At 42.0% G+C, this 26,649-nt stretch overlaps 1 protein-coding gene across 1 annotated transcript; it reads left to right on the top strand.

Annotated features, from left to right (window-relative positions):
- The first annotated feature begins 256 nt into the window (after positions 1 to 256).
- On the top strand, positions 257 to 15,913 carry RNF135 (ring finger protein 135). Its single transcript, XM_037002234.2, has 5 exons — positions 257 to 914; positions 9,424 to 9,549; positions 12,102 to 12,261; positions 13,682 to 13,759; positions 14,865 to 15,913. Exons 1-5 carry the CDS (start codon positions 375 to 377, stop codon positions 15,392 to 15,394), a joined length of 1,434 nt encoding a protein of 477 aa, XP_036858129.1. The 5' UTR covers positions 257 to 374; the 3' UTR covers positions 15,395 to 15,913.
- The last annotated feature ends 10,736 nt before the right edge of the window (positions 15,914 to 26,649 follow it).

Genomic DNA, 26,649 nt, shown 5'->3' with positions numbered 1-26,649 from the left:
GGCAAGTTTTTAAAAAAAATACCGGTGCCGGCCTCCACCCAGATAATGAAATGGGACCTTGGGGGTGGAGCCCCAACATCGCTATTTTTAAAGAGCTCCCCAGCTAAGCGGGCCGGCGGTTCTTAAACCCCTCACTGCGTGTTGGAGGGTCTGGATGACGCCTAGTGGGCGCACTCTCATAAAAGCGTTCTAGACTCGAGCCCTCTTTTTTTCTCCCACGAGTTGTCGAAGTTGCATTTTAATTGGGAGGGAGACGGGTGCATCCAGCTAAAGGACCTTTGGGAGGTCAGCGGCTTAGTCGCGCTTGGGACGAGCTGATTCCCAGCGCCGGAGGCCGTGAGGACCCTCTGCCCCGGGGCGCCGCGTGCCGGGCGATGGAGACTGCAAGGAAGCGTCCCTCAGGACCGGAGCCGTGGAAACGGCAGGCGCCCGAGCCGGGGGAGGAAGACGCGGCGGACGAGGAGGGGCGGGGAAGAGCGAGGGAGGAGCGGCCGGAAACGTCGCGGCGGGCGGGACGTCCCGGCGGCGCCCTGGTCACCATGGCGGGCCTGGACCCCGAGCCGGCGGTCCCCGTGTGGCTGACCGAGGACGACCTGGGCTGCATCATCTGTCACGGGCTGCTCGCCTCGCCCGCCACGCTGCCCTGCGGCCACAGCTTCTGCCTGGACTGCCTGAAGGGCCTGTGGGTGTGCGCGGGCGCCGGGCGCCACCGGTCCTGCCCCACCTGCCGCCAGGGCGTCGCGCCGCGGCTGCAGCTGCGCAAGAACACGCTGCTGCAGGACCTGGCGGACAAGTACAGCCGCGCGGCGCGCCAGCGGGAGGCCGGCCCCGGCCCCAACTCCGGCTCCGACTCGGACTCCGCGCCCGGCGCCCAGGCCGCGCCCCGGGCCCCACGCTGTGCTGCTCCGCTGCCGGTAGGGGGCGGCTCCGCTGTTCGCCCCGGCCCGCCCGCGCCGCCGGCTCCCCATTACCCCCGGCTCTCCCCATTTCCAGCCTTTCTACTTTTCATTACTTTTCAGGCTAAGAGTAGAACCCGGCCTTGGAAAGGCTCAGAAAAGTATGAAGAAGCCGGAGAAAAAAATGACGTCTGAAATTCTATCAACCTAGCTGTTGTACATACACCTGGGCATATTTCCACCCCTTTCCAATCTTTCCGCAGTCTGCCTGTCTTTGAAAATTAGCTCGTGGCCATATATATATTAGCCATTTACCCCATTTTTAAGTTTACAGTTCAGCGGTGTTAGTTACATTCATAAAGTTATGCAAGCATCACCAGTGTCCATTTCCAAAACTTTTCCTCTTCGCAAACAGAAATTTCATACCCAGTAAGCAGTAACTCCTTATTTCCCCCCTCCCTCCAACCTCTAGTAACCTCTAATCTACTTTGTATGAATTTGCCCAGTCTAGCTATTTCATATAATTGGGATCATTCAATATTTGTTCTGATGTGTTTGGCTTCTTGCACTTACTGTAATGTTTTCAGGGTTCATTTGGGTTGTAGCATGTATCCGAACTTACTTTTTGTTGGCTGAGTAATATTCCATTGTATGTATATACCACATTTTGTTTATCCCGTCATACCTGGACGGACATTTGGATTGCTACCACCATGTGGTTATTGTAATATTGCAGTGAACACTGGTGTACAAGTATCTTACGTCCAGATTTTCAATTCTTTTGGGTAAATATCTAGGAATAGAAATGCTGAGCCATATGGTAATTCTATGTTTAACTTCCTGAGGAACAGCTTAAACTTTTCCATAGCAAACACACCATTTTACATTTCCATCAACAAAGTAGGAGAGTTCCAGTTTTTTGATGTCCTTGCCAACATTTGTTATTTTCCTTTCCCCCTGCCCCTGCTTTTTTAAGTATAACTTTCCATTAGGTGTGAAGTACTATCTCATTAGGGTTTTGACAGGCAGTTCCCTAATGATTAACAATGTTGCCTGACCATATCTTTCATGTGCTTATGGGTCATTTATGTATCTTCATTAGAGAAATGTTTACTCAAGTCCTTTGACTTTTTAAAAATTGGGTTGTCTTTTTGTTGTTGAGCTTAAGGAATTCTTTGTTCTGGATATTAAACCCTAATTAGATATATGACTTGCAAATATATTCTTCCATATTGTATATTATCTTTTTACCTTCTTGATAGTATCCTCTGATGCACAAATGTTTTAAGTTTCGATGATGTCCGATTTATCTGTTTTTTTTTCTCTTGTTGCTCTTGTTTTGGTGTCATATCTAAGAATTCTTTGCCAAATCTGAGTTCATAAAGATGCACTCGTATATTTTCTCCTAAAAGTGTTGTGCTTTAAAGTCTTATATTTAGGTTGTTGATCCATTTTCAGATAATTTTTCTAATTGGCTTGATGTAGGGCTCCAAGTTCATTCTTCTGTAAGTGGAATCCAGTTGTCCCAGCACTCCTTGTTGAAAAGACTGTTCTTACCCATTATGTGAACTTGGCACCCTTATAAAAAAATCAGTTGGCCATAGATGAATAGCTTTATTTCTGGGCTCTTAGTTCTATTCCATTGGTTTTTATGTCTATCCTTATGTCTATACCACATTGTTTGGTTACTATAGTTTTGTAGGAAATTTTGAAATTAAGAAGATGAGTCATCTGACTTGGTTCTTTTTCAAGATTATTTTGACTATTCAGGGCCCCTTGCAATTCCATCTGAATTTGAGGATAGGTTTTTCTGTTCTGCAAAAAAGGCAGTTGGAATGTTGGGAGGGATTGCGTTGAATCTGTAGATCACTCTAGGTAATGCCATTTTAACAATATTAAGTCTTCTTTCCCCCAAATATGGAATATCTTTCCATTCATTTAGGTCTTCTTTAATTTCTCTCAGTGATGTTTTGTTGTTTTCAAAAGTACAGGTCTTTCCATCTCCCTGATTGAATTTATTCCCAGGTATTAGGTGCTACTATAAATGGAACTGATTTTTAAATTTCCTTTTTGGGTTATTTATTGCAGATGTATAAAAACACACTTGTTTTTGTGTGTTGATTTTTTGCCCCGCAGCTTTGCTGAATTTGTTTGGTAGCTCTAGGAGCTTTCTTGTGGGTTATGTAGGATTTTTATTATAGGATCATGTCACATGTGAATAGAGGTCATTTTACTTCTTTTCCAATTTAGATAACTTTTATTTCTTGTCTAATTGCTCTGGCTAAAATTTATGGTACAATGTTGGATAGCAGTGGTGAAATCAGGCCACCTTATCTTGTTTCCAATCTCCTGGGGAAAACTTTCAGTCTTTTGCCATTGAGTATGGTATATTAGTTGTATTTTTTTTTCCACAAATTCCCTTTATTGCATTGAGGAAATTCCCTTCTATTCCTAGTTCTCTGTTTTGTTTTGTTTTTTTTTAATCATAAAAGGGTGTTCATTTAATCATGAAAGAGGGGTTCCATCCTCTTCAATACTTTGGAATTTTGAGAAGAATTGGCATTCATTCGTCCTTAAATATTTGGTACAATTCACCAGTGAAGCCATCTAGTCTTGGACTTTTCTTTGTTGGGAGGTTTTTGATTACTGATTCAATCTATATTATTGATCTGTTGAAATTTTCTATTTCTTCTGGAGTCATTTTAGATAATTTATGTTTCTAGGAATTTATCCATTTCATCTAAGTTACTTAATTTGTTGGCATGTAATTGTTTATAATTTTCTTAAAATCCTTTTTAGTTTGTAAGGTCAGTAGTAATGTCTATACTTTCTAACTTTATTTGTGTCTCTTCTCTACTTTTTGTCATCAGTCTAGCTAAAGATCTGTCAGTTTGTTGATCTTTTCAAAGAACTAACTTTTGGTTTCATTGATTCTATTGTTTTTATATTCTCCATTTATTTTCCTCCATTTTAATGTTTATTATTTCCTTCTGCTAGCTTTTGGTTTAGTTAGCCCTTTTTTCCTAGTTTCTCAAGGTATAAATTTAGGTTTCTGATTTGAGATCTTTCTTCTTTCTTAATATAGGCATTTACAATTATAAATTTCCCTCTGAGCACTACCTTAACTGCATCCCATAAGTATTAGTATGTTTTCATTTTCATTTCTTTCTAAATATTTTCTAGCTTCTCTTGTTCTCTTTTAGCTTCTGAGTGTGTTGTTTACTATTCACATTTATTCCAGTTTTCTTTCTGTTTTTGATTTCTAGCATGATTCCACTCTGATTGGGAAAGATATTTTTTTATGATTTCATGATTTTAAAATTTTCTGAGACTTGTTTTGTGGCCCAAAGTATGGTCTACACTGGAGAATGTTCATCATCACTTGAAAGGAATATGTATTCTGCTGTTATTGTGGTGAGAATTCTGTGTATGTCTGTTAGGTCTAGTTAGCTTATAGTGTTGTTAAGGTCTCTATTTCCTTATTCGTCTACTGTGTAAATGTTTTATCCATTACTGAAAGTGATGCATTGAAGTTTCCAACTACTTTCTTAGAATGGTATACTTCTCCCTTCAATTTAGTTAGTGTTTACTTCATATATTTGAGAGTTCTGTGTTTTGTGCATATATGTTTATATATGTTATGTCTTGAATTGACCCTACTGTCAACATACAATGCCCTTCATCGTCTCTTGTAATAATGTTTGACTTACAGACTATTTTGTTTGATATTAGTATAGCTAACCCAGCTCTCTGTAGGTTATTATTTGCATAAAATGTCCTGTTCCATTCTTTCAATCTATTTCTGTCTTTGGATCTGAAGTGAGTCTCTTGTAATAGCCTATAGTTATATCATGTATTTTAAAAATCCATTCTACCAGTTTCTACCTTTTGATTGCAGTTTATTCCATTTAAAGTAATTACCGATAAGGAAGGATCTACTGCTACCATTTTGCTATTCATTTTCTGTCTTATACCTTTTCTGTCCCTGTTTTCCTCCATTTTTGTGTTCAGTTGATTTTTTTTATATTAAATAGTTTGATTGTATTCTCATTTCCTTTTATGTCTATTTTCTAGATTTTTTTTTTTTTGTGGTTTCCATGAGGATCACATTTAACATCCTAAATTTGTAACAATATAGTTCAAACTGATACCTACTTAGTTTCATGCATAGTCTACAATAACTGCTCCTCTACAGCTCTGGTCTCCCCCTGTATGTTGTTGTTATCACAGATGACATTTTTATACATTGTATGCTCAGTAACATAGATTTCTGATTATTTTTTATGTGTTTGTCTTTTAAATCCTATAGAAAATAAAAAGTGGATTTACAAACCAAAAACATAATACTGGCTTTTATATTCACCCATGTATTTCTCTTTACTGAAGATCTTTATTTCATATACAGCTTTTAGTTACTGTCCTATCCTTTCATTTCATCTGGAAGAACTCCCTTTAGCATTTCTTGTGGGACAGGTCTAGTGGTAATGAACTCTCCCAGCTTATTTTTCTGGGCATGTCTTAATTTCTTCCTTATTTTTGAAGGTGTATGTTGTTTTGCCAGATGTACAATTCTTGGTTGATAGTTTTCTCCTTTCAGCACTTTAAATGTGTTGTCCCAGAAACTGATCCCCATGGTTTCTGATGAAAAATCATCGTTAACTGTACTAAGGATCCTTCATATGTTGATGAATTGCTTCCCTCTTAACACTTTCAAGATTCTCTCTTGGTCTTTGACTTTTGACGGTTTGATTTTAATGTGTCTTAGTGTGGGTCTCTTTAACTTTGTCTTACGTAGAATTTGTTGAGATTCTTGGATTTGTAGATTCATATTTTTCATCAAAGTTGGATCATTTTCAGTCATTATTTCTCCAAATATGCTCTCTGCCCCTTTCTCTCTCTCTCTTATCCTTCTGGGACTCCCATAATATATGTGTTGGTGGCCTTGGTGGTGTCCCACAGGTTCACTTTTCGTTGTTTTCTTTCTGCTCCTCAGACTTGATAATTTCAATTTTCCTATCTTCAGGTTCACTGATTCTTTCTTTTGCCTGATTGAGTCTGCTGTTGAACACTTACAGTGAAATTTTCATTTCAGTTATTGTACTTTTCAGCTGTGGAATTTCTGTTTGGTTCCTTTAATAATTTGATTGCTTTATTGATATTCTCATGTCATTCATACATTCTTTTCCTGATTTCATTTCATTCTTTGTCCATGTTTCCTTTTCTTTGGGCGTATTTAAGATAGTTGTTTAAAAACCTTTGTCTAGTACTGATGTCCATCCAGACTTCCTGGGGGACAGTTTCTGTTTAGCTTGTCCCTTTGAATGGGCCATACTGTCTTTGTATGCCTTGGGATTTTTTTAATTGAAGCATGGACACTTGAATATTAAAATGCTAAATCTAGAAATCAGATTCTCTCCTTTCTTCAGGCCTTACTTTTTTTTCTTTTTAATTGTTGAAGGCTATAGTAGTCCATTTGTTTAGTGACTTTGCCAAATTGTTTTGGCAAAGACTGATTTTATTGTCACGTGTGGTCATTGAATTTTCCCTTACTCTCTTTTGTTCAGCTAGTGTTTGACAGGAATTCCCTTGAATGCTAAGAACTAAGAAACAAACAAACAAGACACACCTCTCCCAGTCTTTGCAGATGGGCCTGTGCCAGGGTGCTCCTTCAGCCCTTAACCAGGCTTACACTGAACCTAGGCATCAGCTCGAGGTGAGATCTTATGGACTTCTCAGGCCTTTTCAAAGCACGCACTTTGTCTTGGGCATGCGTGTGGCTTTCTAAATTACTCCATATACATTGTACCTTTGAATGACCTAATTTCCCAGAGAAACTTCCCCAGCTTTTGTTTTTGGGACTCAGGTGGTCTGTGGTATGTTTCATCCATACTCTTTTGCCCCAGACATCTGCAAGTTTAGTTCAGCTCGAAGCATTGCCAAGCAATGCCCACCACATTTCCAGCCTGAGCTCTGAGTTTAGGGGAAACAAAGATGAGTACCCTGTGTCATTCCTTCAGGCAGCCCCCAGCCAGGTAAGGACAGTCACACACAACAGTTTGTGAGGAAGGTCTGCTCTGCTCCTAAGGACTAGGATCCTACACTGGGGCTCTTCAGTGCTGTCCCTGAGCCAGGGAGCCGGTGGGGCAAAAAGGCAAGTAAAACACCACAAAGCTTTCCTACTGTGCAGTTGCTCTTTTTTCATTCAGTGTTTTCCAGAGTTCTGACAAAGTTGTTTCTGACAGTTTCTGCTTGTTTTGTGATGTTTTTCTCTGGGGGGGGTGGTGAGAATGTGACGACAGCTTGGAGCTTCCCACTCCACCCTTTTGCTGTCTTTTTTAAACAAAGTTGAGGGCACAATGTACAGCCAGGTTATGTCCTCTTTTCTTTTCCATTAATTGATAGACTTTAATTTTTAGAGCACTTCTAGGTTTACAGAAAACTGGGCAGTTAGCATAGAGTCCCCACATACCCCTCATGGTTTCCCATTATTAATATCTTGTATTAGTGTGATAATTTTGTTATAAATCGATGAACCAATATTAATACATTATTATTTACTAAAATCCGTAGTTAACATTAGGGCTCACTCTTTGTGTTGTACAATTCTATGGGTTCTGACAAATGCACGAGATCATGTATCTACAATTACCTAATTATATGGTCTTACTGCCCTGAAAATCCACCTGTTTGTACCCTCCACCCCAAACCCTGGCAACCACTGATCTTTTTTACTCTCTTTAGTTTTGTATTTTCCACAATGTCGTATATAGCTGATCATTGAACAACATGGGGACAAAGGGGGGCTGAAAATCCATGTATAACTTTTGGCTCCCCCAAAACTTAACTACTAAAAGCCACTGTTGACAGGAATCCTTAACATAAATAGTTGACACATATTTCATATATATATTTTGTACATATATATTGTTACAATTAAAGTTCAACTGGAATTGCTGTATAAATGGACCTACGCAGTTAAAACCCATGTTGTTCAAAGGTCAACTGTAGTTGTAGTCATATAGTTTCTGGCCTTTTCAGACTGGCTTCTTCCACGAAGCAAAATTAAGGTTTGTGGCTTGATAGCTCATTTCTTTTTACTACTGAGTAATATCCTATTGTGTGGAGGTGTCTCACTTTATCCATTCACCTTTTGATGCACATAGTGGTGGGTTCTATGTTTTTGCAAGTGTGAATGGAGCTTTTCTCTTCTTTTTGATTATAAATACAGCAGTATTCCTCAGGTCCTTAAAACTCTTTGTTAATATACTTTATAGTAACTGAATATTCTTCCACTGGCTTTAAATTAAAATGACTGTCTTCGGATATAATAGGCTATTGGGTGATTTATAACATTTCTTCTTTCTCCTTCTCTGCATCTTCTAAATTCACCACAATAAATGTGCACTTCTTTTATGGATAAAAAAGGCACTGCACTTACTCTCAAAGGTTTTTAATTTGCTTTGGTGCCTGAATAAGGGCTTCATTCCCAAGTTCCAGGAGTGGGGCCTGGACATTTAAGAGCAAACAGTGTTACCCATAGTCAGCCATTTCCTTCTCTAAAAAGCCTGTTTATGGCTTCCAAAACACATGCTGTTTTGAGGGACATCAAGGTTTCTTAGAGATGCAGAAGGTTTTGGGTTATTCCAGTTTTGAGGTTCCAGCATAATTTCAAAAATGAAAAATGTCAAAAGAAAGTCATAAAAACTCTGGTTTATCTAGCGTCAGATGAGGAATGTGTTACATTTCTCGGACTCTCCCTAAGACCCCCTTTTGGAGGTAATGCAATGTTCTTTGAGGTCTGGGCTCAGCCTGCCCTTGATGAGGGTCACCAGGTCTTGAGGTTGTTGCCAGAAAATGTTGGCTGCAAAACTTACTCCTGCTCCCAGCCAGGCAGCTGTGCAGATTAAATTCTTTATGTGGAGTTGTTTAGGACTCTTACCTGGATGTTTCTTTAAATGTGAAGGATGTCAAAGAACAAACAGTAAGAGCTTGCATCTGTACATCACTTTAAAGTCTCCAAGATACTTTGTACTGTTGAAGAGGGGAAGGAGGTAGGGTACCTTTCGTTTTTGAAAGGAGTGGTAAAATCACTGGATGACTCATAGGGGAGGGTGGAGTTTAAACCTCTCAGGTTTGATGCCTTCCCTGCACCACTCATCTGACCAGCCACCACCACCCTGCCAAATCCCCAGGCTCTCACCCTGTGCCCTCTGACTTCCCCTGTTCAAAATGACCCCTAGGCTTCCCCACATGCTTCGCTTTCATTCCCCATTTCCAAAATACATGCTATTTTGAGGAGCATCAGGGCTTCTTAGAGATGCAAAGAACTGGACTCTGGCTCCCTGTCAAGGCCACTGCAGCATCAACAGGGGAAAGAGGCATGCCCAGGGTCTAAGGGGTCTACCTCTTTGTTCTCTGGACATTTCCACCTCTTCCTTGCCTGCTTCTCTTATCCAGTGTTTAAGGCTCCCTCCATCGAGGCCTGGTTCTTGGGCCCAACTTTGTGCTCTGCTTTGTTTTCTTAAAGGTGGTGGTACGGAAGAGCCTCACAGAAGCCGGTCGGGACCTGGCAGAGCTGGTGGAACAGCTTTTAGACATTGTCAAGGGCCTTCAGAGTGAGAGTCACCTCCCAGAACCTGGACCAGACAATGAAGTGAGCATGGGGGGTGGGGGATGGGAAGAAGGCTCAGCACGGAGAGGAAAGGATGTGCCAGGGGTGGGGCTAAGGACAGCTTCCACTGCAGCAACACAAACATGTTTGCTGTTGAAGGATGCAATGAACCTTAATCTTTTACCATTCTCTTTACTATTGCACATGGATGATCGGAAGTTTGGAATGCTCGAGGTGAGGCAGGGAAGCTTCAAGCGGGCTAGGTTCCATCCTTACCCCTCCACCTAGCTCTCCAGTCACCAGTGACCTCTGCAAATCCTGCAGACATCCTAGCCCTCATCTTCATTGACGTTCAGCAGCCTTTGACACACCTTCATTCTTGAAGCCTTCTTTCCCTTTAGCTTCTGGGACAGGAATCTTCTCATCTTTCCATCTCTCTCCTTCTGCTCCTTCTCAGTCTATTTTGCAGACTCACTGTCTTCTCCTCAGCAGTGAAATGCTAGTGTTCCTCAAGCCCGGGTTGTAGGCCTTTCTTTTCCCCACTACATGGTCTTCCCCACACTCATGGCTTTCTTTAATGACCACCTCTGTGCATGAATGTAGCTCCTGCCTGGACCCTTCTCTGAGCGCTAGTCTGCTATTTCCCTTCCCATCTTCTCCTCTTACTATCTCAAAGGCACATCACACATAGAATGTCCCAAACTGTTTCTCCTTTGGGATTACCTGTTATCCTTCCAAGTGCACAAGCAGAAACCTGGGAATCTTGTCACCTTCTCCCTCACTTGCCTGAACATCTCTTGAATGTGTTCACTGCTCTTGAGCTCCTTTGAGACTTCTTCCATCCAAGCCTCTGATCATTTCTTGCCTGGATTGCTCCAATAGCCTCCTAATTGTTTCAGTCCACTCCCGCTGGTCTGCTCTCCTCATGGTTGTCAGAGGGACCCTCTCAAACACAAACCTGATCATGGAACTCATCTGCTTAAACACTCCAATGATGTCTGTGTGGGATGAAAACCCAAATCCTCACAACCAACAGGGCCCTGCAGGATCCCATCCCTGGCTGCCTCTCCTGGCTCATCTCAGCCCACTCCCTCTGGCTATTCAAGCTCCTGCCACACTGGCCCACATCAGTCCCTCCAGGGTGTCACCCTTCTGCCCATCAGGGTTGCACTCCACAGAATGTTCTTCCACCTGTCAGCTAGGTAATGCCTGCTCAGCCTTCAGACCCCAGCTGGATCATCACTTTCTAGGAGCAGCCTTCCCTGTTTTTTGTGAACAAGTCAAATCCCCCAGGTAGAGGCCCTTAGGATGTCATGAAGCCTCACTGGTAGCAGTTCTCATGGTTGCAACTTGATAATGACTGGTGCCATTAATTACTATGTTTGTCCTCCCTCCTGCCCTGCACTGGACTCTGAGCTTCCTGAGGATAGAGACCTTGATGGCTTTTGTTCTTGTGGTCACCTTGTATCCTGAGGCCTAGCACAGAGCTTGACACATAGTAAATGCTCAGCAAATACCCATAGAATAAGTGAATAAATGGGTTTTCATGGACACATTCTGTTGGGTGGAAAGTCTACGAGTCTGACTTTCAGACCTGACATTTCCACTCTCTCACATTATGACCTTGGGCAAATTATTTCATCTTTCTGAGTCTCAGGTTTCTATCTGTAAAATAGGAATAATGATGCATGGCCTGCTGCCTCATCGGTTTGGTGTGAGAACAATGTGAAAATGTAGGACAAAAAAATTAACTGTGGCAGTTTAGCCAGCCTCCATGAATTTTGACTTCTTTTATAAAAAGGGGATTATACACCTACTGTGGACGGTTAAGCACATCACAAAGGAGCAGTGGAAAGCACTAGATAAGTGGTGCTCACTACTGTTAGGATTGGTGGATAGGAAATGTTTATGCAACGTTGGGAAGGACAGTCAGGTACCAAAGGTGGGAAGGTGGCGAGCAGATGAGAGACTGAGGTTAAAGAAAATCAGGGAACAGGCATTGGGGGCCCCAGAGAGCAGGGCCTGGATGCAGGCAACATGTTTACGCTGGCTCTTGCGAAGAGGTATAATATAAGGATAGCAGTCCAGGGAAGATCATGGCTTATCTCTGTGGGTCATCTCAGTGACTATCTGTATTAATTTATTTTGTGAAGACCCTACAAATGGGCCTAACAGTCTTAAGTTTTCCTTGATATTGGCAAAGAAATCCACATTGATTGTACAAAGCACTAGAAAGTACACAGCAGTTTAAAAAAAAATCATTCATGGTACTACCACCCAGAAATAGCCACTCTGGTATTTTTGCTGTACTATGAATAATTCCAGATTGTTTTTAAGGCATGTATTTTGAGGGGCCTAATTCTGTTTATTTATTTTAATGTATTTATTCTTTTTTGGTTGAGAGTAAGTTATTTTTTTAATTGAAATGTAGTGGATATACAATATTATATTGGTTTCAGGTGTCCAGCATATTTTAAAAACTTGTTAGGAGGTAAGTAGAAAATTACAGATAGATGGCAGAATGGGAATGTAATATTTGATAGATTGTTAGGAGACTTTCATTTATGTATTTATTTTTTGTGATTCATCTACAGGCTTTTTCTGGTGGGGTGGACCTTTCCTTGGCCTCTCCAAAGCTAGAGGCTTCCAACACACCTGAGAGAAGAATGAGAAACATTCTGCACAACCTAGAAGAAATCCAGGAAAAATTATGGGAAAACTTCACATGGAAGGAGGCCCTTGAACAAAGGGAGGGTGAGTTGCTTTTATTTGGTGAAAGAGGATTAAATATGGAAGTTGGGGGGAATGACAAAGTGCTCATGGCTGCTTTCTGGGGACAGGAGCCCAGGGCCTTGCTGTATTGTCACTGTGGTGTTATAAGGAAGGAGTGGGCTGAGGTGTTTTGTGGGTGGATATGTTTTCGGACATGATTGGAAGTGTGACTTCACACAGGCCTTTAATAGGTACAAATGCATTTTCTAAGACCTAGAAATCCAGAACCTAGACCTGATTTTGCTAGTGTACCACTCATCTGTGTTACGTACCAGAGGAGATTTAGAAATAGGCTGCTTTGCGTTTTTAACTAGTAAATGTCTTTGTTAACAAAGCATGCCACTTTGTGAATAGTTCTTGATAAATTCTATTAAAACATAATCTCTAGGGAGTGTGTTAATATTAAATAGTAACAATGTAGAACAGAACCTTTCTGTCCTGACCCTGTAGGTTCTCTGACATTCCTCTAGTCATGATTGAAACACCCGCCCCTTAGATATGAGCTTGCTCTCCTTCAGTTCTGCCCCCTGCTCCAACTACTGCGAGCTTCATACACTTTGGAGTCATATCTCTTATAGCTTTTTAACATTTAATTGATCTTGCTCTGCTTAAAAAGTCACTCTTTATTTAAGTGGAGAAACATGATTCTTTGGAAAAATTTCTGAAGGAAACCAATTAGAGCACCGTTTATTAGTTGTTTCAAAAATTATCTGATAAATAAGTGCCCTTCTGGTTCCTTTGCCCTCCTAAATTTAGTTTGAGTTCCCTAGTAATTTTCTTTACTTATATAAATTTAAGATCAATTTTTAAACTTTGGGGTTAAATTTAAAATTAAAAAATCAAAACAGTGTAAAAAGACATACTGTGAAAGTCTCTATCCCACCCTTTCCCAATTTTCTTATTTTTCCATCTCAGTTAACCATTTTTATTGGTTTCCTGAATGTCCGTTCAGAATTTATTTAGGCAAGTAAGGTTTAAAGCATTGACATCGGGGTCAGGGAAATTTCTGGTGCCAGGATGCCATGATCCCCTGGAAATGTATTAGTTAATTTATTTGATAAATGTGCATTAATACTTCCTGGGCTTTGGCTCTGGGGCTTGGACACAAATACTGGCATTGGGCTTTGGTGCTTAGAACATAGAGATGAACAAGGTGCCTGCCAGCAAGGAACTTAGAGCTTAGTGGGGAAACAGTAACAGAAGTCCACAGAGAGAACATGGGGCTGGATGTACCTGAGGTGGGTGTGCTTCCTTATCAAGCTCTGACACTAAGAAATATGTTGCTGTTGAGGAAGACAAGCCATGTGCCCTGATCACAATGTTTGGACACCTTCCATTTGCCTTTTTTTGATGGGACTTTCTCCCTTTCCCAATTCTTTGTACTCCTTATTGGAACTCCCAGAATCTCCACCTTCCTCTGCATGCCCACTGCCTGACCAGAGCCGCCCTGCACCCAAGAAGGTCTCCTGCTTTGATCAGTGTAAGTACACGGTCTGCTTCAGTGGGAGTTCGGCTTGCTGTAGAGAGGAGCTGTGACAGCATGCCGTGTCCTCCCCGCTGCTCGGACTGCCCCGTGTTCTCACTATACCCAGACTAGATCCTTCCACATGGGGAGCTGGTTACATGGACAAAGGGGACTGAAGATTCCCAAACTGCAGGCTAAGCCAAACCCGTGAGCATGCAGGGCTCAGGCAACCTCTGGGCATCCATGCTGGAACCACCACATACAGCCAGCTGCCGTTCCCCAACCCGTGTAGGTACTGATCGCTGTCCTGTCTGAAGTGGTCCTGGAGCCAGATTGCTTGCGTTTGACTCCTAGCACCTCCATTCTCTAGCTGTGTGAGCTTGGACAAATCACATGACCTCTTAGAGTCTCACTTCCCTCATCTGTAAGATGGAGATAATAATAGTCTTACTTTACTTATTGTAAACTAAGTACACTTATTGTGGTGAGCATCTCATACTATATATAATTGTCTAATTACTATGTGGTACACCTGAAACCAATACAATATTATATACCAACGTATGTCAATAAAAAAATAGTACTTAACCTCCAGTGTGGAATTGTCATGAGGTTTAAATGGGAGGATGTGTATAAATGTGCAAATATGAGTAAATATGTGAGTGTTAGTGATTTTTTTACTCACTTAGTAGGAAACAGCATGAAATATTCAAAATGAGAAGACAAAGTCCTTTATCAGGAGGCTTATGTTTCACTGGGGAAATATAAACAGCTGTGGTCATAAATCACTATACTATAGGGAGAAGATTGTAACTATTATTAGCTGACAGGTAAAGCAGAAGGGGTATTAAGAAAAGAGGTGACTTTAACTGGGTGGGATTCAGAGAGGGCTTCCTGAAAGAGGACTAATGGGTGAGTAGAAATTAAGGTAAGTAAGGGGTATTGTTAACAGAACAACATCAGGGGTATGTACAGATAACTGCCAGCTGATATACCAATTTTTATACCAATATGGGTAACACCTTTCGCACCCAAAGCTAAAGCTGCCTTTTGCTATATGAGGATCTCATGGCATTGGATGATCATGACTGGCTGGTCAAGTTCTCATTTTCTTCCCCAGGGGCCATCAGTCCGACCTTTGACCTGCAGAGCCTCTCCTGCAGCCTGGAGGTGTCCAAGGACTGCCAGACAGTGACTGTATGTCACTACCCACAGGCCTACCCCTGGAGTCGGGAGAGATTTGTGACCTGCCAGGTCTTATGTTCCCAGGCCTTCTCTTCTGGGCAGCAGTACTGGGAAGTGGACACTCAGAATTGCAGCCACTGGGCAGTTGGTGTGGCTTCCTGGGGGATAAACCGCCACCAGATCCTGGGAAGGACCAGGGATTCCTGGTGTGTAGAGTGGAAGGGGACTAGCCAACTCTCTGCATGGCACATGATCAAGGAAACTGTCCTCGGCTCAGAAAAACCTAGGGTTGTGGGCATCTGGCTGGACCTCAAGGAGGGGAAGCTTGCCTTCTATTCAGTGGCTAATGACCAGAAGCTTCTGTTTGAGTGCCCAGTCTCTGCCTCCTCTCCTCTGCGCCCTGCCTTCTGGCTGTATGGCTTACAACCCGGAAACTCTCTGACTATAAGGCCAGTAAAGGTGTAAAGGTTCCTCAGGTATTTCCTGGTCTCTCTCTCTCTGCCTCCAATCAGGGTGGTGACTTGACAGGAATCCCACTTCTGAAGGACTATGCAGTAAAGGGTTTACTCTGCAAGCTTGGGTGTTCAAACTCTGCACATTTCAAAGAAAAGATGGGCCCTCAACTGTCTTCTGGGAAGTAACCTCTAAGCCCTTGGAATATCCTGACTGATCAAAGTGTCTTTGTTTACCTGGGGATCTGGGGCAGCAGCTTGACCTCTGGATGGGTCAGCCACAGGGGAGTGAGGCCTACCTACATGACCAACCCCCAGTAAAAGGCTTGGACAACAAGGCCAGGGTGAGTATTTCCTGGTTGGTAGTACTCCCTGGGCATTGTCACACATTGTTGCTGGGAAATTAAGCATTGTCCATACAACTCACTGGGAGAGGTAACTGGTGTCTTCTGGCTCTTGCCCTGTGTGCTTTTTCTATTGCTAATTTTAATCTCTGTCCTTTCACTGTAATAAACTGTAACCAGGAGTATAACTGCTTTGCTGATTCTGTGAGTCCTCATGAATCACTGAACCTGAGAGTGGCTTTGGGACCCCTTCCCAAGTACAAGGGGCATGTCTCAATTGCTGTGGTATAATAGTACCACAAATTTAGTGGTTTCAAATAATACATGTTTATTATCTTGCAGTTTCTGTGGGCCAGGAGTTAGGGCACAGGTTAGCTGAGAGCTCTGCTCTGAAGCCTTACAGCTGCAGTCAAGGCATGAGCTGGGGCCGTGGTATCATCTGAGGCTCACCTGGGGAAGGATCTGCTTCCAACTCATGTGATTGTTGCTTTCAGTTCCTCATAAGCTGTCAGACTGAGGGCTTCGGTTTCCTGCTGGCTGTCAGCTGGGGGTCACCCCAGTTCCTTACCCTATGGGCAACACAGCTGCTTACTTCTTCAAAGCCAGCAAGGTAAAGAATGTCACCTAGCTAGATGGACATGAAATATAATATATATACATGTCTATAATATAACTACATAAACATCATCACACACATCCCATCATTTTGCTTTATTCTGTCGGTCAGAAGCAAGTCACAGGTCCTGCCCATACTCAAGGGCAGGAATATCAGGAGTTGGGGGTTCATGGGGGCCACCTTATTACAGTCTGGCCAGTGCAGGGTGTCATTGTACATGTGATTTCCCTACACAAAACACATGTGGAATGTAATAAATTATATTAAGGTAAATACCCTTCAGTTCAAGAAGTAAAACCTTGTTATCCACCCCAGAAGCTCCTTTGTGTGCTGCATCCCAATCACAAAACCCTCCCTCCATGAAAGGAGTCCTGACTTTTACAGCAATCACATCCTTGCATCCACATGCACATCCCTAGCCACAAGAATTTAGTCTTACCCATTAAAAAGGGGGGATATACCTGTTTCTTAACAGCTTTGTTGAGACATAACTTATATACTATAAAATCACCTTTATAGAGTATACAAATCAATGTTTTTTAGTCTGTTTACAGAGTTGAAAAGCATCACCGTAATGTAATTTTAGAACATTCTCATCACCCTCAGAACTCTCATACCCACCAGCAGCTGATGTGTCTCTTAGGTCTCTTAGTCTACACAACTTCCTCTCCCTTTCTTTATCATTCATCTGTAGGACCCCAGGCTGGATTAACTCCTGTTTTGAAAATGTGGAATTTCAACTCTATTGGATTGGGCTGAACGGAAAGCAGCCAGGCACCCTCATACATCACATTTAACCTGCTGCCTCCTTCCCCTGTACGATGGAACTACCATCATTTGCCCTTCCTTGCCTTCCTCAAAGGGTTGCTGCAAAAATTAAAATAATAGGTGAAAAAATTGGAAATTGGAAAAATTCCAGGTGATTATAACTGCAGCAACAATGCCATTAAAACTATATTTATTCACATACCTTGGCCTCTAACAGTTCAAGAGTCACATCTAGTTTACATACATATCCTTGAAAACGGGTGAGCAGAATTCCTCCCCATGCTCTAAATTTGCCCTCTGAGCCTCACGACTGCCCTGTGCAGTGGGCCCCACTGCCTTTCTGTTAACACGCGAGGAAGCGGAGGCCCAGACGGGGTTAGTGGTTTGTCCAGGGCCCATCAGCTGGATGTGGCAGAGCAGGGACCAGGCCCAGTCTTCCCAGCTTCAAGTCTCTAACCTTAACACCCTCTGATAAGGTCCCAAGCTGAGAGCAGGACTCGGCCTTCCACTTCGACAGGACAGTTAGCCCTGAAGCCACGAGGTGCTCTTTCCCGTCGGTGGTGGTGGTCCTTGGTTAGAACAGGGACCTTGGGTTGTCTAAGGAAGGACTTCTCTCTTTGGCCAGATAACCATGAAAAGCTTCTCTCTTCTCATTTTCTGAAGCTTTTATCTTCTCACCTAGAGTCACCTTGATGTTTGCCTTTTCAAAGTGCCAAGATTCAGAATTCAGAGGCCAGGGTTTTAGCTCTTGAGGTCCTTTGTTTAAACACCACCCTCTGGTGGTTTGGTTAACCGGGCCCCTGTGAGCCTGGGGTTTATTGGCTGGCCACATGATTTCCCCAAACTGGAAATCTTCGGCCTCTGGAAGAAGAACAAGACTCAAAAAGGTAGAAAATGAAGTTTGTTTGCTTTTGTCTCAAGTTTTCTGTCAGCATCTCCCTCCCAGGGCACTGTGGAAAACGGCATCCTTCCCTGAAGCAAAACATAAAATCCTCCAAAGGAGAAGAAATGACGCTGAGGTGCCAGAGAAGAAGGACCTCTTCCTCGGGTCTGCACCGTATGGGGGCGGAGTCACCCACCCACGGAGGAAGCCCGAAAGACACCCCGAGGGCCCTCAGGGGCTCTTCCCCCACCAGCGATGCTTCAGCAGCTTCTTATCCTCGCTGCAGATGCTTCTCCCAAAAACCTGAGTCTTTTTCCAGGCCTTGTCTCTGTAAACCGCGTCGTTCCTGGGGGTCAAGGAGAAGGCGGTAGTGTTGTCAGTGACCAGGGCTACCCCCATCCAGCTCCTCCTCATGCACTCGCACTCACCCGTGGCGGGGTGGCTACTGGAAGGCACTGTTGTGCCATTATTGGGGTCCAGGGCTTTGGGTCCCTGGAAGAAGCACCTGCTAAGCATAAAGTTACCACCTTTTTAAGCTCACAGCAACAGTTACATCTGTTATTTGTTTCTTCTCCCTCAAATACATTTTTTCTAGGAAAGTTTAATTTAGGGTGATGAGGTGGCCAAGTGGTTAAGGTGATGGACTGCTAGAAAAGTTTAATTTGAAGACTTTATATACTAGCTGATTGCAGAAACAAACCACAAGATGAAATAATGCCGCTTTCTGGAGAGACCTGTCAGGCCCTCTTGCTCTGGCCTACGGAGAAGTCCCTTCCCCAGGGGCACTTGGGGCTTTTGGTGCAAAAGGGAAAATCTTCTCAGTATATGCTCACTTCCATCATACCTATTCCTTCCTGCGTGGGCCTCAGCACCAAACCCCAAATTCATCCTACTCATAACTGCTCAAAACCCTCATCACTGCATGATTGTCCTTCCAGAGGACTGCAATCTTCTTCTTTCACTATGTTTAGGTCACCCTGAAGATCTGATTTGGTATTTACCTTCCTAATCAGCTATAGGTTCTTTTAGGACAGGGATTCCCAAGCATAAGCCTTTCCTGTGCCATAATTCTCATTACATCTGCATATCTCCTGTCCTGTTTTTTACTTAGTATTTTTTCCTAAACCAGTGGATGTTCCCCCATTGGTTACATTTGTTTCAAGCAGGAACTTTTATGTAAATGGAAAGCAGAATCATGTGTTTTAAACAGAGGGGTAATCCTAAACATATGTTTCAAGAAAAACAAAATAATGTGACGAGCTTGGTACTGTCCTACGGCTCTGAACCCGAGGCTTGCTCCAGACTGCTCGTGCGCTCTCTCAAGGAGATTATCAAGTGTTAACAGATGTACCGAGGCTTTCACCTTGACTTAATCAGGACAGAAAGATAACAGAAAAGGGAAAATGTTTCTGGCCACAAGAGTCACTGATTCTAATATACCATCTATAATTATCTCTTGTTCCACTGCTTTGGGAAACATGATTCTAAGAGATTGGTGCAATATGGAAGACTCTGTCTTCCTTCCCTGCTCTGTTCCACCTTTATTTTTCAATCCAAATACGTCCTGGAGGGGAAGACCTTGACTTTGGTCAGTGACAATCTCCAGATGCAATGTCTGGGACTGACCACAGGATCTTTTCTCTCACCACATTCTGTACAATTATTCCCCAAGTGCTGACACTGGGTTCTGCCTTCTCAGATCATCTCACTGCAGCCCCGCCTCTTGCCTCTGCATCTGGTTCAAACTCTCATCACTTCTCTCCCAGATTATTTCAACTCAAGCCCCTCTATCTCTAGGCAGAAACCCCTCCCTATCCATCTTACTCTGCTAACATATACTTGGCAAAACACCAACCAGTTCATCCCGCTCCTCTGCCTAAAACTTGCCAGGGCTCCCCAGCACCTATCACTGAAGGTTCCACTACCTATCTCCACCCTTATCTATCTTTAGCCCCACCTGCTGTCATTCCCCACATATGCCCTCCAGCCCAGCCACCCTGCTTTGTGGCACATGATGTACTTTTGCACATCCAGTTTGCTTTGCCTGGAGCGTCCTCCACTCTTGTCCAGAGGGAACTCACGGTTGAAAATGGTGCACAAGTGTACATCAGATCAAAGCTAACCTACTAATACTGGGAGAAAGTACAGGAAGGCAACTCAGGCTAAAACCCATGGTCCTCTTCCTAGGAGCTTTCTGGGCATAGCTGCATTTTTGCTGGGTTAAGACATTGTGTTGCCTGGGAGGCCATCTGTTAATACAGACTTGGAGGGAGAGTAGATTACTAGAAGGAATGGGATAGTCATACAAATCTGGCTGGTTTTGGCTAGAAGCGGAGTGGGAAGGGAGGAGGTAGAGATTGCCACCTCTTATGGATGGTTCTTGGAAGGAGCGCTTTGGGTACACAGAGAATGCTTTGGACTATTCTGGCGAGAAGAAAAATGGAGGCCTAAGGATGAACTGCCTTGTTCGCAGCTACTTCCCATGATAAATCTGTGCTCTTCGTTTGTCACTAGCACTGAGCAGAGAGCCTCACACATGGTGAAAACAATAAATATTCATTAAGTGACTTAATAAACGTGAGACCCTACATTAATGTATCATAAAAGTACTGCTATTCTTCTAAATATTTCTATTAATTTTACTTAAAATATATTATTGTTAAATGAACTCTGACATTTTACAAAAGATGGTTGTACTGAAAATCAATTCATAATCTTTAACAGTTTTTCTTTTCCTTGCACTCTCATCTAATATATATATCCATTATGGGTTTTTTTCCATTTATTTTGATTTTTATTTATTTTTTTATTTAGGTATAGTTGGTATACAATCTTCTATTAGTTTCAAATATACAACACAGTGGTTCACCAGTTACCCACAGTATGAAATCCTCACCCCAACTAGTGCAGTTACTATCTGTCAACACAGGAAGATGTTACAGAATCATTGGCCGTTATGTTTTTTTATTGAAGTATCATTGATATACAACTTATGTTGGTTTCAAATGTACAACACAGTGGTTCAACAGTTACCCATATCATTAAATCCTCACCCCCTCTAATGTGGTTACTATCTATCAATGCAGAAAGATGTTACAGAATCATTGACTATTAACACATGCACACTCTTGTAAAAGTTCAAAATTGTAAAGGGTAGAAGTTGCAGAAATGAATATATCATAGTTTTTATAGAGTTGTAATTGTATATATGGTTTTATATTTCTTTTTCTCATTTATTTTGTAGATACTTTTCCATATCTTAATAGTCATTAATTTTAACTACTGCAAAAGTTCCAAGTTTTGTGTCATGCTTAATTTAGCCATTCCCCTATAATTGTATGTTTTTTTCATTTTTAAACTATTGCATAATGTGGCTATAAACATGTATGTTAATAAATACATATTTCTTCTTTTGAATTATTTTCTCAGAATATATTTAATTGTGATTTCTTTGCAGAAACAAACAAATTATAAATTCACCCTTCTATGGAATTTTCTGTTTTTCAGAAATAGCCTGTGGCCTAAAATTTTTTGGGAATCACTGGTTGGTTTATGTAATGAGTCAGCAAAAATTTCAATGTCTCTACAGTGATTAGAAATTATGTTAGATGCATTTTTGCCTTTTAAAGTTTACAATTTGGGTGAGCAGGCCAATTGGTTTGCACTTGGAAAGATAATCCAAGTCAGCAATGAATTCCAAAGCTAAGAATGCAACTGCTGCGGGTGATACATGAGCATGAACTACTTGTTAAGCAATGTGACAAATGCTTTGCCTGCATTATTTTACTTCATTCTCCAAAGAGCCCTGAGATAGCTCTGTTTTGCAGATGAGGTTTACATTTTTCAGAATGGTTATATAACTTGCCCTATGTTGCACACCTAGCAAAGTCTTGGAGATGAAGCAGACTCCAGAGCAGATGCTCTTAACCATTCCACAAAGGAATGCAGGCCACTTTGGGGGAGGATAGTCTGCGAGGCTTCTCAATATTAATTATCTTTTAATTAAGGGTATTTGTTTTACAATCTGTATCTGAAAGGAGCTTGAGAAAATTAAAAAGAAAATGATGCAATCTCATTAACAGATCAGGATCTTGTGTGGAAAATTTTTCTTTCAACCTGGTTAGTTATAATCAAATACCTTATAATATGTAATTGTGCTAAGTGATGTACCTTCTGGCCAAATCAAGCCAACAGAATCTGTGCCCTCTACGGACTGGTCCATGTGACTATGCAGAGGACATGGGTGTTTGAACAATGAGCCAAGAACAAGTGAATTAAAAGGCAAGATAAAATATTTGCCTTGTATCAAGGCATTGGACTTTACTGCTCCACCAGAGTGGGCTTGGCGTGAAAAGCAAGAAGTCTTCTTGGAAGGAATGGCAGACAACAGCAAAGAATGAGCAAATAATGGATGCTCCTTTGGGTTTAACTTGAGAGACCAAAGATACATGGGTCAGAAGTGGGATCAATGCCAGCTCAAGTCTTCATTGGCTTCCTGCCCAGGACTGAGTCGTACATGCCAATCAGAGGCCAGGCTTTTGTTCCAACCTAGGTCAGTTGGCTCTGGGCCTGTGGCACAGAGAGAGGCTGTGTTGCAAGTTTCTCCTTTGACAGCCATAAAAGATGGATCCTTCTACTTCCTGGCAAAAGCACTTTGTTCATATCTCCCTAGGTCCCCTGCACAGTTGAGGAGGCATGAAACCTGTCTTGTGGGAGTAGAGCTCCTTCCTGGTAGCATTCTGGAGGGAAATTCTATCAGTGCCTTCAAGATACCAGTCTGTCCTCTTGGCTTTATCCAATACACTTAATATACGATAATCAGTCTGCAATATCCCAACAGCAAATTCCACTGCCAGCAGCTCCATTCTCTGCTTAAGCTTTGCTGCAGCGTCATCATGTAGCTCTATTCTTGGGTCAGAGAGGCAGAGACACATCCCTCACAAGTTATTTATCCAACATTTATAAACTACCGACCATGTACCAGGCACTATTCTAAGTGTTTTCCTATTATGTTAACCTGTCAATCATCATTAGAATCTCATGAGGTGTTATTCCCACCTGGCAGATGAGGCACAGAGAGATTAAGCAATTTGCCTGGTGATATGTAACGAGTAATTGGTAAAGTTAAGGTTCAGACCAAACCCCAGGATCCACTCTTAACCACCTAGCTATGCTGTCTCCAGGAGAACTTCAGAGTTGAGCCCTAATGGGTGTCTGTTAATATCATGAGAAGGGTGTAAAGCTAGGGAAAGGCAGGGGGCCAGAGCTTCAGAAGTATAGCTGATCAGGAGATGGAGAGGGGCTGTAAAAAGAAACTTAAATTGCTCAGGAGACACACTCTGGCCAGTCAGATGCTCTTCCCCCAACTTTGATGAGTGCTGGCCTCTGTTTACACCAAGCCACAAGTTGTTGCCTGCTGAATGTGCTTGCTGGTTGTCTCTTTTATGTAGCCCTTGAGTTTGGATTTTTTTTTTTTTTTAGCCATAGTGCTACTATCATACCTCTTTTTTTTTATTATTAAGGTACCATTGATATACAATCTTATGAAGGTTTCACATGAGCAACATTGTGGTTACTACATTCACCCATATTATCAAGTCTCCCCAACACACCCCACTGCAGTCACTGTCCATCAGCGTAGTGAGATGCTATAGAGTCACTACTTGTCTCTGCGCTATACTGCCTTCCCCGTGATCTACCTATATTATGTGTACTAATCATAATGCCCCTTAATCCCCTTCTCCCTCCCACCCACCCCCTTCACACTAGTAACCACTAGTCCCTTCTTGGAGTCTGTGAGTCTATTTTGTTCCTTCAGTTTTGCTTTGCTGTTATACTTCACAAATGAGTGAAATAATTTGGTACTTGTCTTTCTCCACCTGACTTATTTCACTGAGCATAATACCCTCTAGCAAAAATAAAATAATACCCTCAAGCTCCATCCATGTTGTTGCAAATGATAGGATTTGTTTTCTTATGGCTGAATAATATTGCATTGTGTATATGTATCACATCTTCTTTATTCATTCATCTACTGATGGACACTTAGGTTGCTTTCATATCTTGGCTATTGTAAATAGTGCTGGAATAAATATAGGGGTGCACATGTTTTTTTAATCTGGGATGTTTTCTTCGGGTATTGAGTATGGATTTTTTAAGTAGGTTTTATGCACAAAGGAGTTTGCAATACAGGTATACCTCATTTTATTGCACTTTGCAGATACTGTTTTTTTTACAAATTGAGGGTTTGTGGCAAAGCTGTGCTGAGCAAGTCTATTGGCATCATTTTTCCAACAGTATTTGCTCGCTTCATGTCTGTGTGTAACATTTTGGTAGTTCTCATAATATTTCAAACTTTTTATTTATTATCATATTTGGTATGGTGAGCTGTGATCAGTGATCTTTGATGTTATTATTGTAATTGTTTTGGGGTGCTACAAACTGCACCCATATAAGGTAGTGAACTTAATCAGTAAATGTGTGTTTTGACTGCTTCACTGAACCAGTCATTCCCCCATCTCTCTCCCTCTCTTCAGGCCTCCCTATTCCCTGAGACACAATAATAATAATGAAATCAGGCCAATTAATAACCCTACCATGGCTTCTAAATGTTCCAGTGAAGGAAAGAGTCACATGTGTCTCACATTAAATCAAAAGCCACAAACAATTAAGCTTAGTGAGGAAGGCATGTCGAAAGCAACAATAGGCCAAAAGCTAAGCCTCTTGCACCAAACATTAGCCAAGTTGTTAATACAAAGGAAAAGTTCTTGAAGAAAACTGAAAGTGCTACTCCCGTGGGCACACAAGTGATAAGAAAGCAATACAGCCTCATTGCTGATGCGGAGAAAGTTTTAGTGGTCTGGATAGAAAGTAAACTAGCCATAACATTCCGTTAAGCCAAAGCCTAATCATGAGCAAGGCTCCAACTGTCTTTAGTTCTAGGAAGGCTGAGAGAGGTAAAGAAGCTGCAGTAGAAACTTTTGAAGCTGGCAGAGGTTGGTTCATGAGGTCTAAAGAAAGAAGCCATCTCCGTAACATAAAAGTGCAAGGGGAGGCAGCAAGTGCTGATGGAGAAGCTGCAGCAAGTTATCCAGAAGACTTAGCTAAGACAATTAATGAAGGTGGCTATGCTAAAAAACAGATTTTCATCATAGACAAAACAGCCTTCTGTTGGAAGATGCCATCTAGGACTTTTGTAGGTAGAAAGGAAGAGTCAGTGCCTGGCTTCAGAGCTGCAAAGGACAGGCTGACTCTCTTGTTAGGGCCTAATGTAGCTGGTGACTTTAAGTTGAAGCCAGTGCTCATTTACCATTCACAGAATCCCAGGGCCCTTAAGCATTATGCTAACTCTACTCTGCCTGTGCTCTGTAAATGGAAAAACAAAGCCTGAATGATAGCACATCTGTTTACAGTAAGGTTTACTGAATTATTTTAAGTCCATTATTTAGACCTACTAAGAAAAAAGGATTCCTTTCAAAATATCACTGCTCATTGACAATGCACCTGGTCACCCAAGAGCTCTGATGGAGAGGTGCAATGAGATTAATGTTGTTTTCATGCCTGTTAACACAACTTCCATTCTGCAGCCCATGAATCAAGGAGTCATCTTGACTTTTAAGTCTTATTATTTAAGAAACATATTTCTAAGGCTATAGCTGCCATAGATAGTGATGCCTCTGATGGATCTGGGCAAAGCAAATTGAAAACCTTCTGGAAAGGATTTACATTACACCTGCCATTAAGAACATTCACAATTCATGGGAAGAGGTCAAAATATTAACATAATAGGAGGTTGGAGGAAGTTGATTCCAACCTTCATGGATGACTTTGAGAAGTTCAACACTGCAGTGGAGGAAGTAGTGGCAGATGTGTTGGGAACAGCAAGAGAATTGGAGATACAAGAGGAGTCTGAAAATGTGACTGAAGGGCTGCCATCTCATGATGACTTTAACAGACGAGTTGCTTCTAATGGATGAACAAAGAAAGTGGTTTCTTGAGATGGAAACTACTCTTGGCCAAGACACTGTGAAGACTGCTCAAATGACAACAAAGGATTTAGACTGTTCCACAAACTTAGCTCACAAAACAGTGGCAGGGTTTGAGAGAACTGACTCCAGTTTTGAAAGTTCTACTATGAGTAAAATGCTGTCAATGCATCTCATGCTACACAGAAATGCTCATGAAAGGAAGAGTCCACCAATGCAGCAAACTTCACTGTTGTGTTATTTTAAGAAATTGCCATAGCCACCCCAGCCTTTAGCAACTACCACTCTGCAGTTGGCAATCAACCTCGGGGTGAGAGCCTCCTCTAATGAAAAGGTTACAACCCAGTGAAAGTTCAGATGATGGTGAGCATTACTTAGCAATAAGGCATTTTTTTCACTAAGGTATGTATTATTTTTAGACATAATGTTATTGCTAACTTAATAGACTACTGTATACTGTAAACACAACTTTCATAGGCACTGGGAAACCAAAAGATTCATTTGACTCACTTTATTTGATATTCACTTTACTGAGGTGCTAGACTCTTCTTCGTCTCCTGCCTTTCATACATTTCACTTAATAGAAATGCCAAAGCCCCTACCCAGCACACGTGCACAACTCCACGAAGGCCTTGTCCCTTCTCACACTCCTGGGTAAGCGCCACAGAGTTA

This window comes from Manis javanica, chromosome 4 (genome assembly GCF_040802235.1).
Source record: "Manis javanica isolate MJ-LG chromosome 4, MJ_LKY, whole genome shotgun sequence".
Taxonomy (NCBI): Eukaryota; Metazoa; Chordata; class Mammalia; order Pholidota; family Manidae; genus Manis; species Manis javanica.
This window is presented reverse-complemented; position numbering and strand designations above follow the sequence as displayed.

What these genes read in the sequence shown, in the direction of transcription:
- RNF135 (XM_037002234.2), top strand. Translation starts at nt 375, where the DNA reads ATGGAGACTGCAAGGAAGCGTCCCTCAGGACCGGAGCCGTGGAAACGG. An exon ending in GCTGTGCTGCTCCGCTGCCG is followed by an intron (nt 915 to 9,423) that starts GTAGGGGGCGGC and finishes GTTTTCTTAAAG; the next exon opens with GTGGTGGTACGGAAGAGCCT. An exon ending in GGCCCTTGAACAAAGGGAGG is followed by an intron (nt 12,262 to 13,681) that starts GTGAGTTGCTTT and finishes TGGAACTCCCAG; the next exon opens with AATCTCCACCTTCCTCTGCA.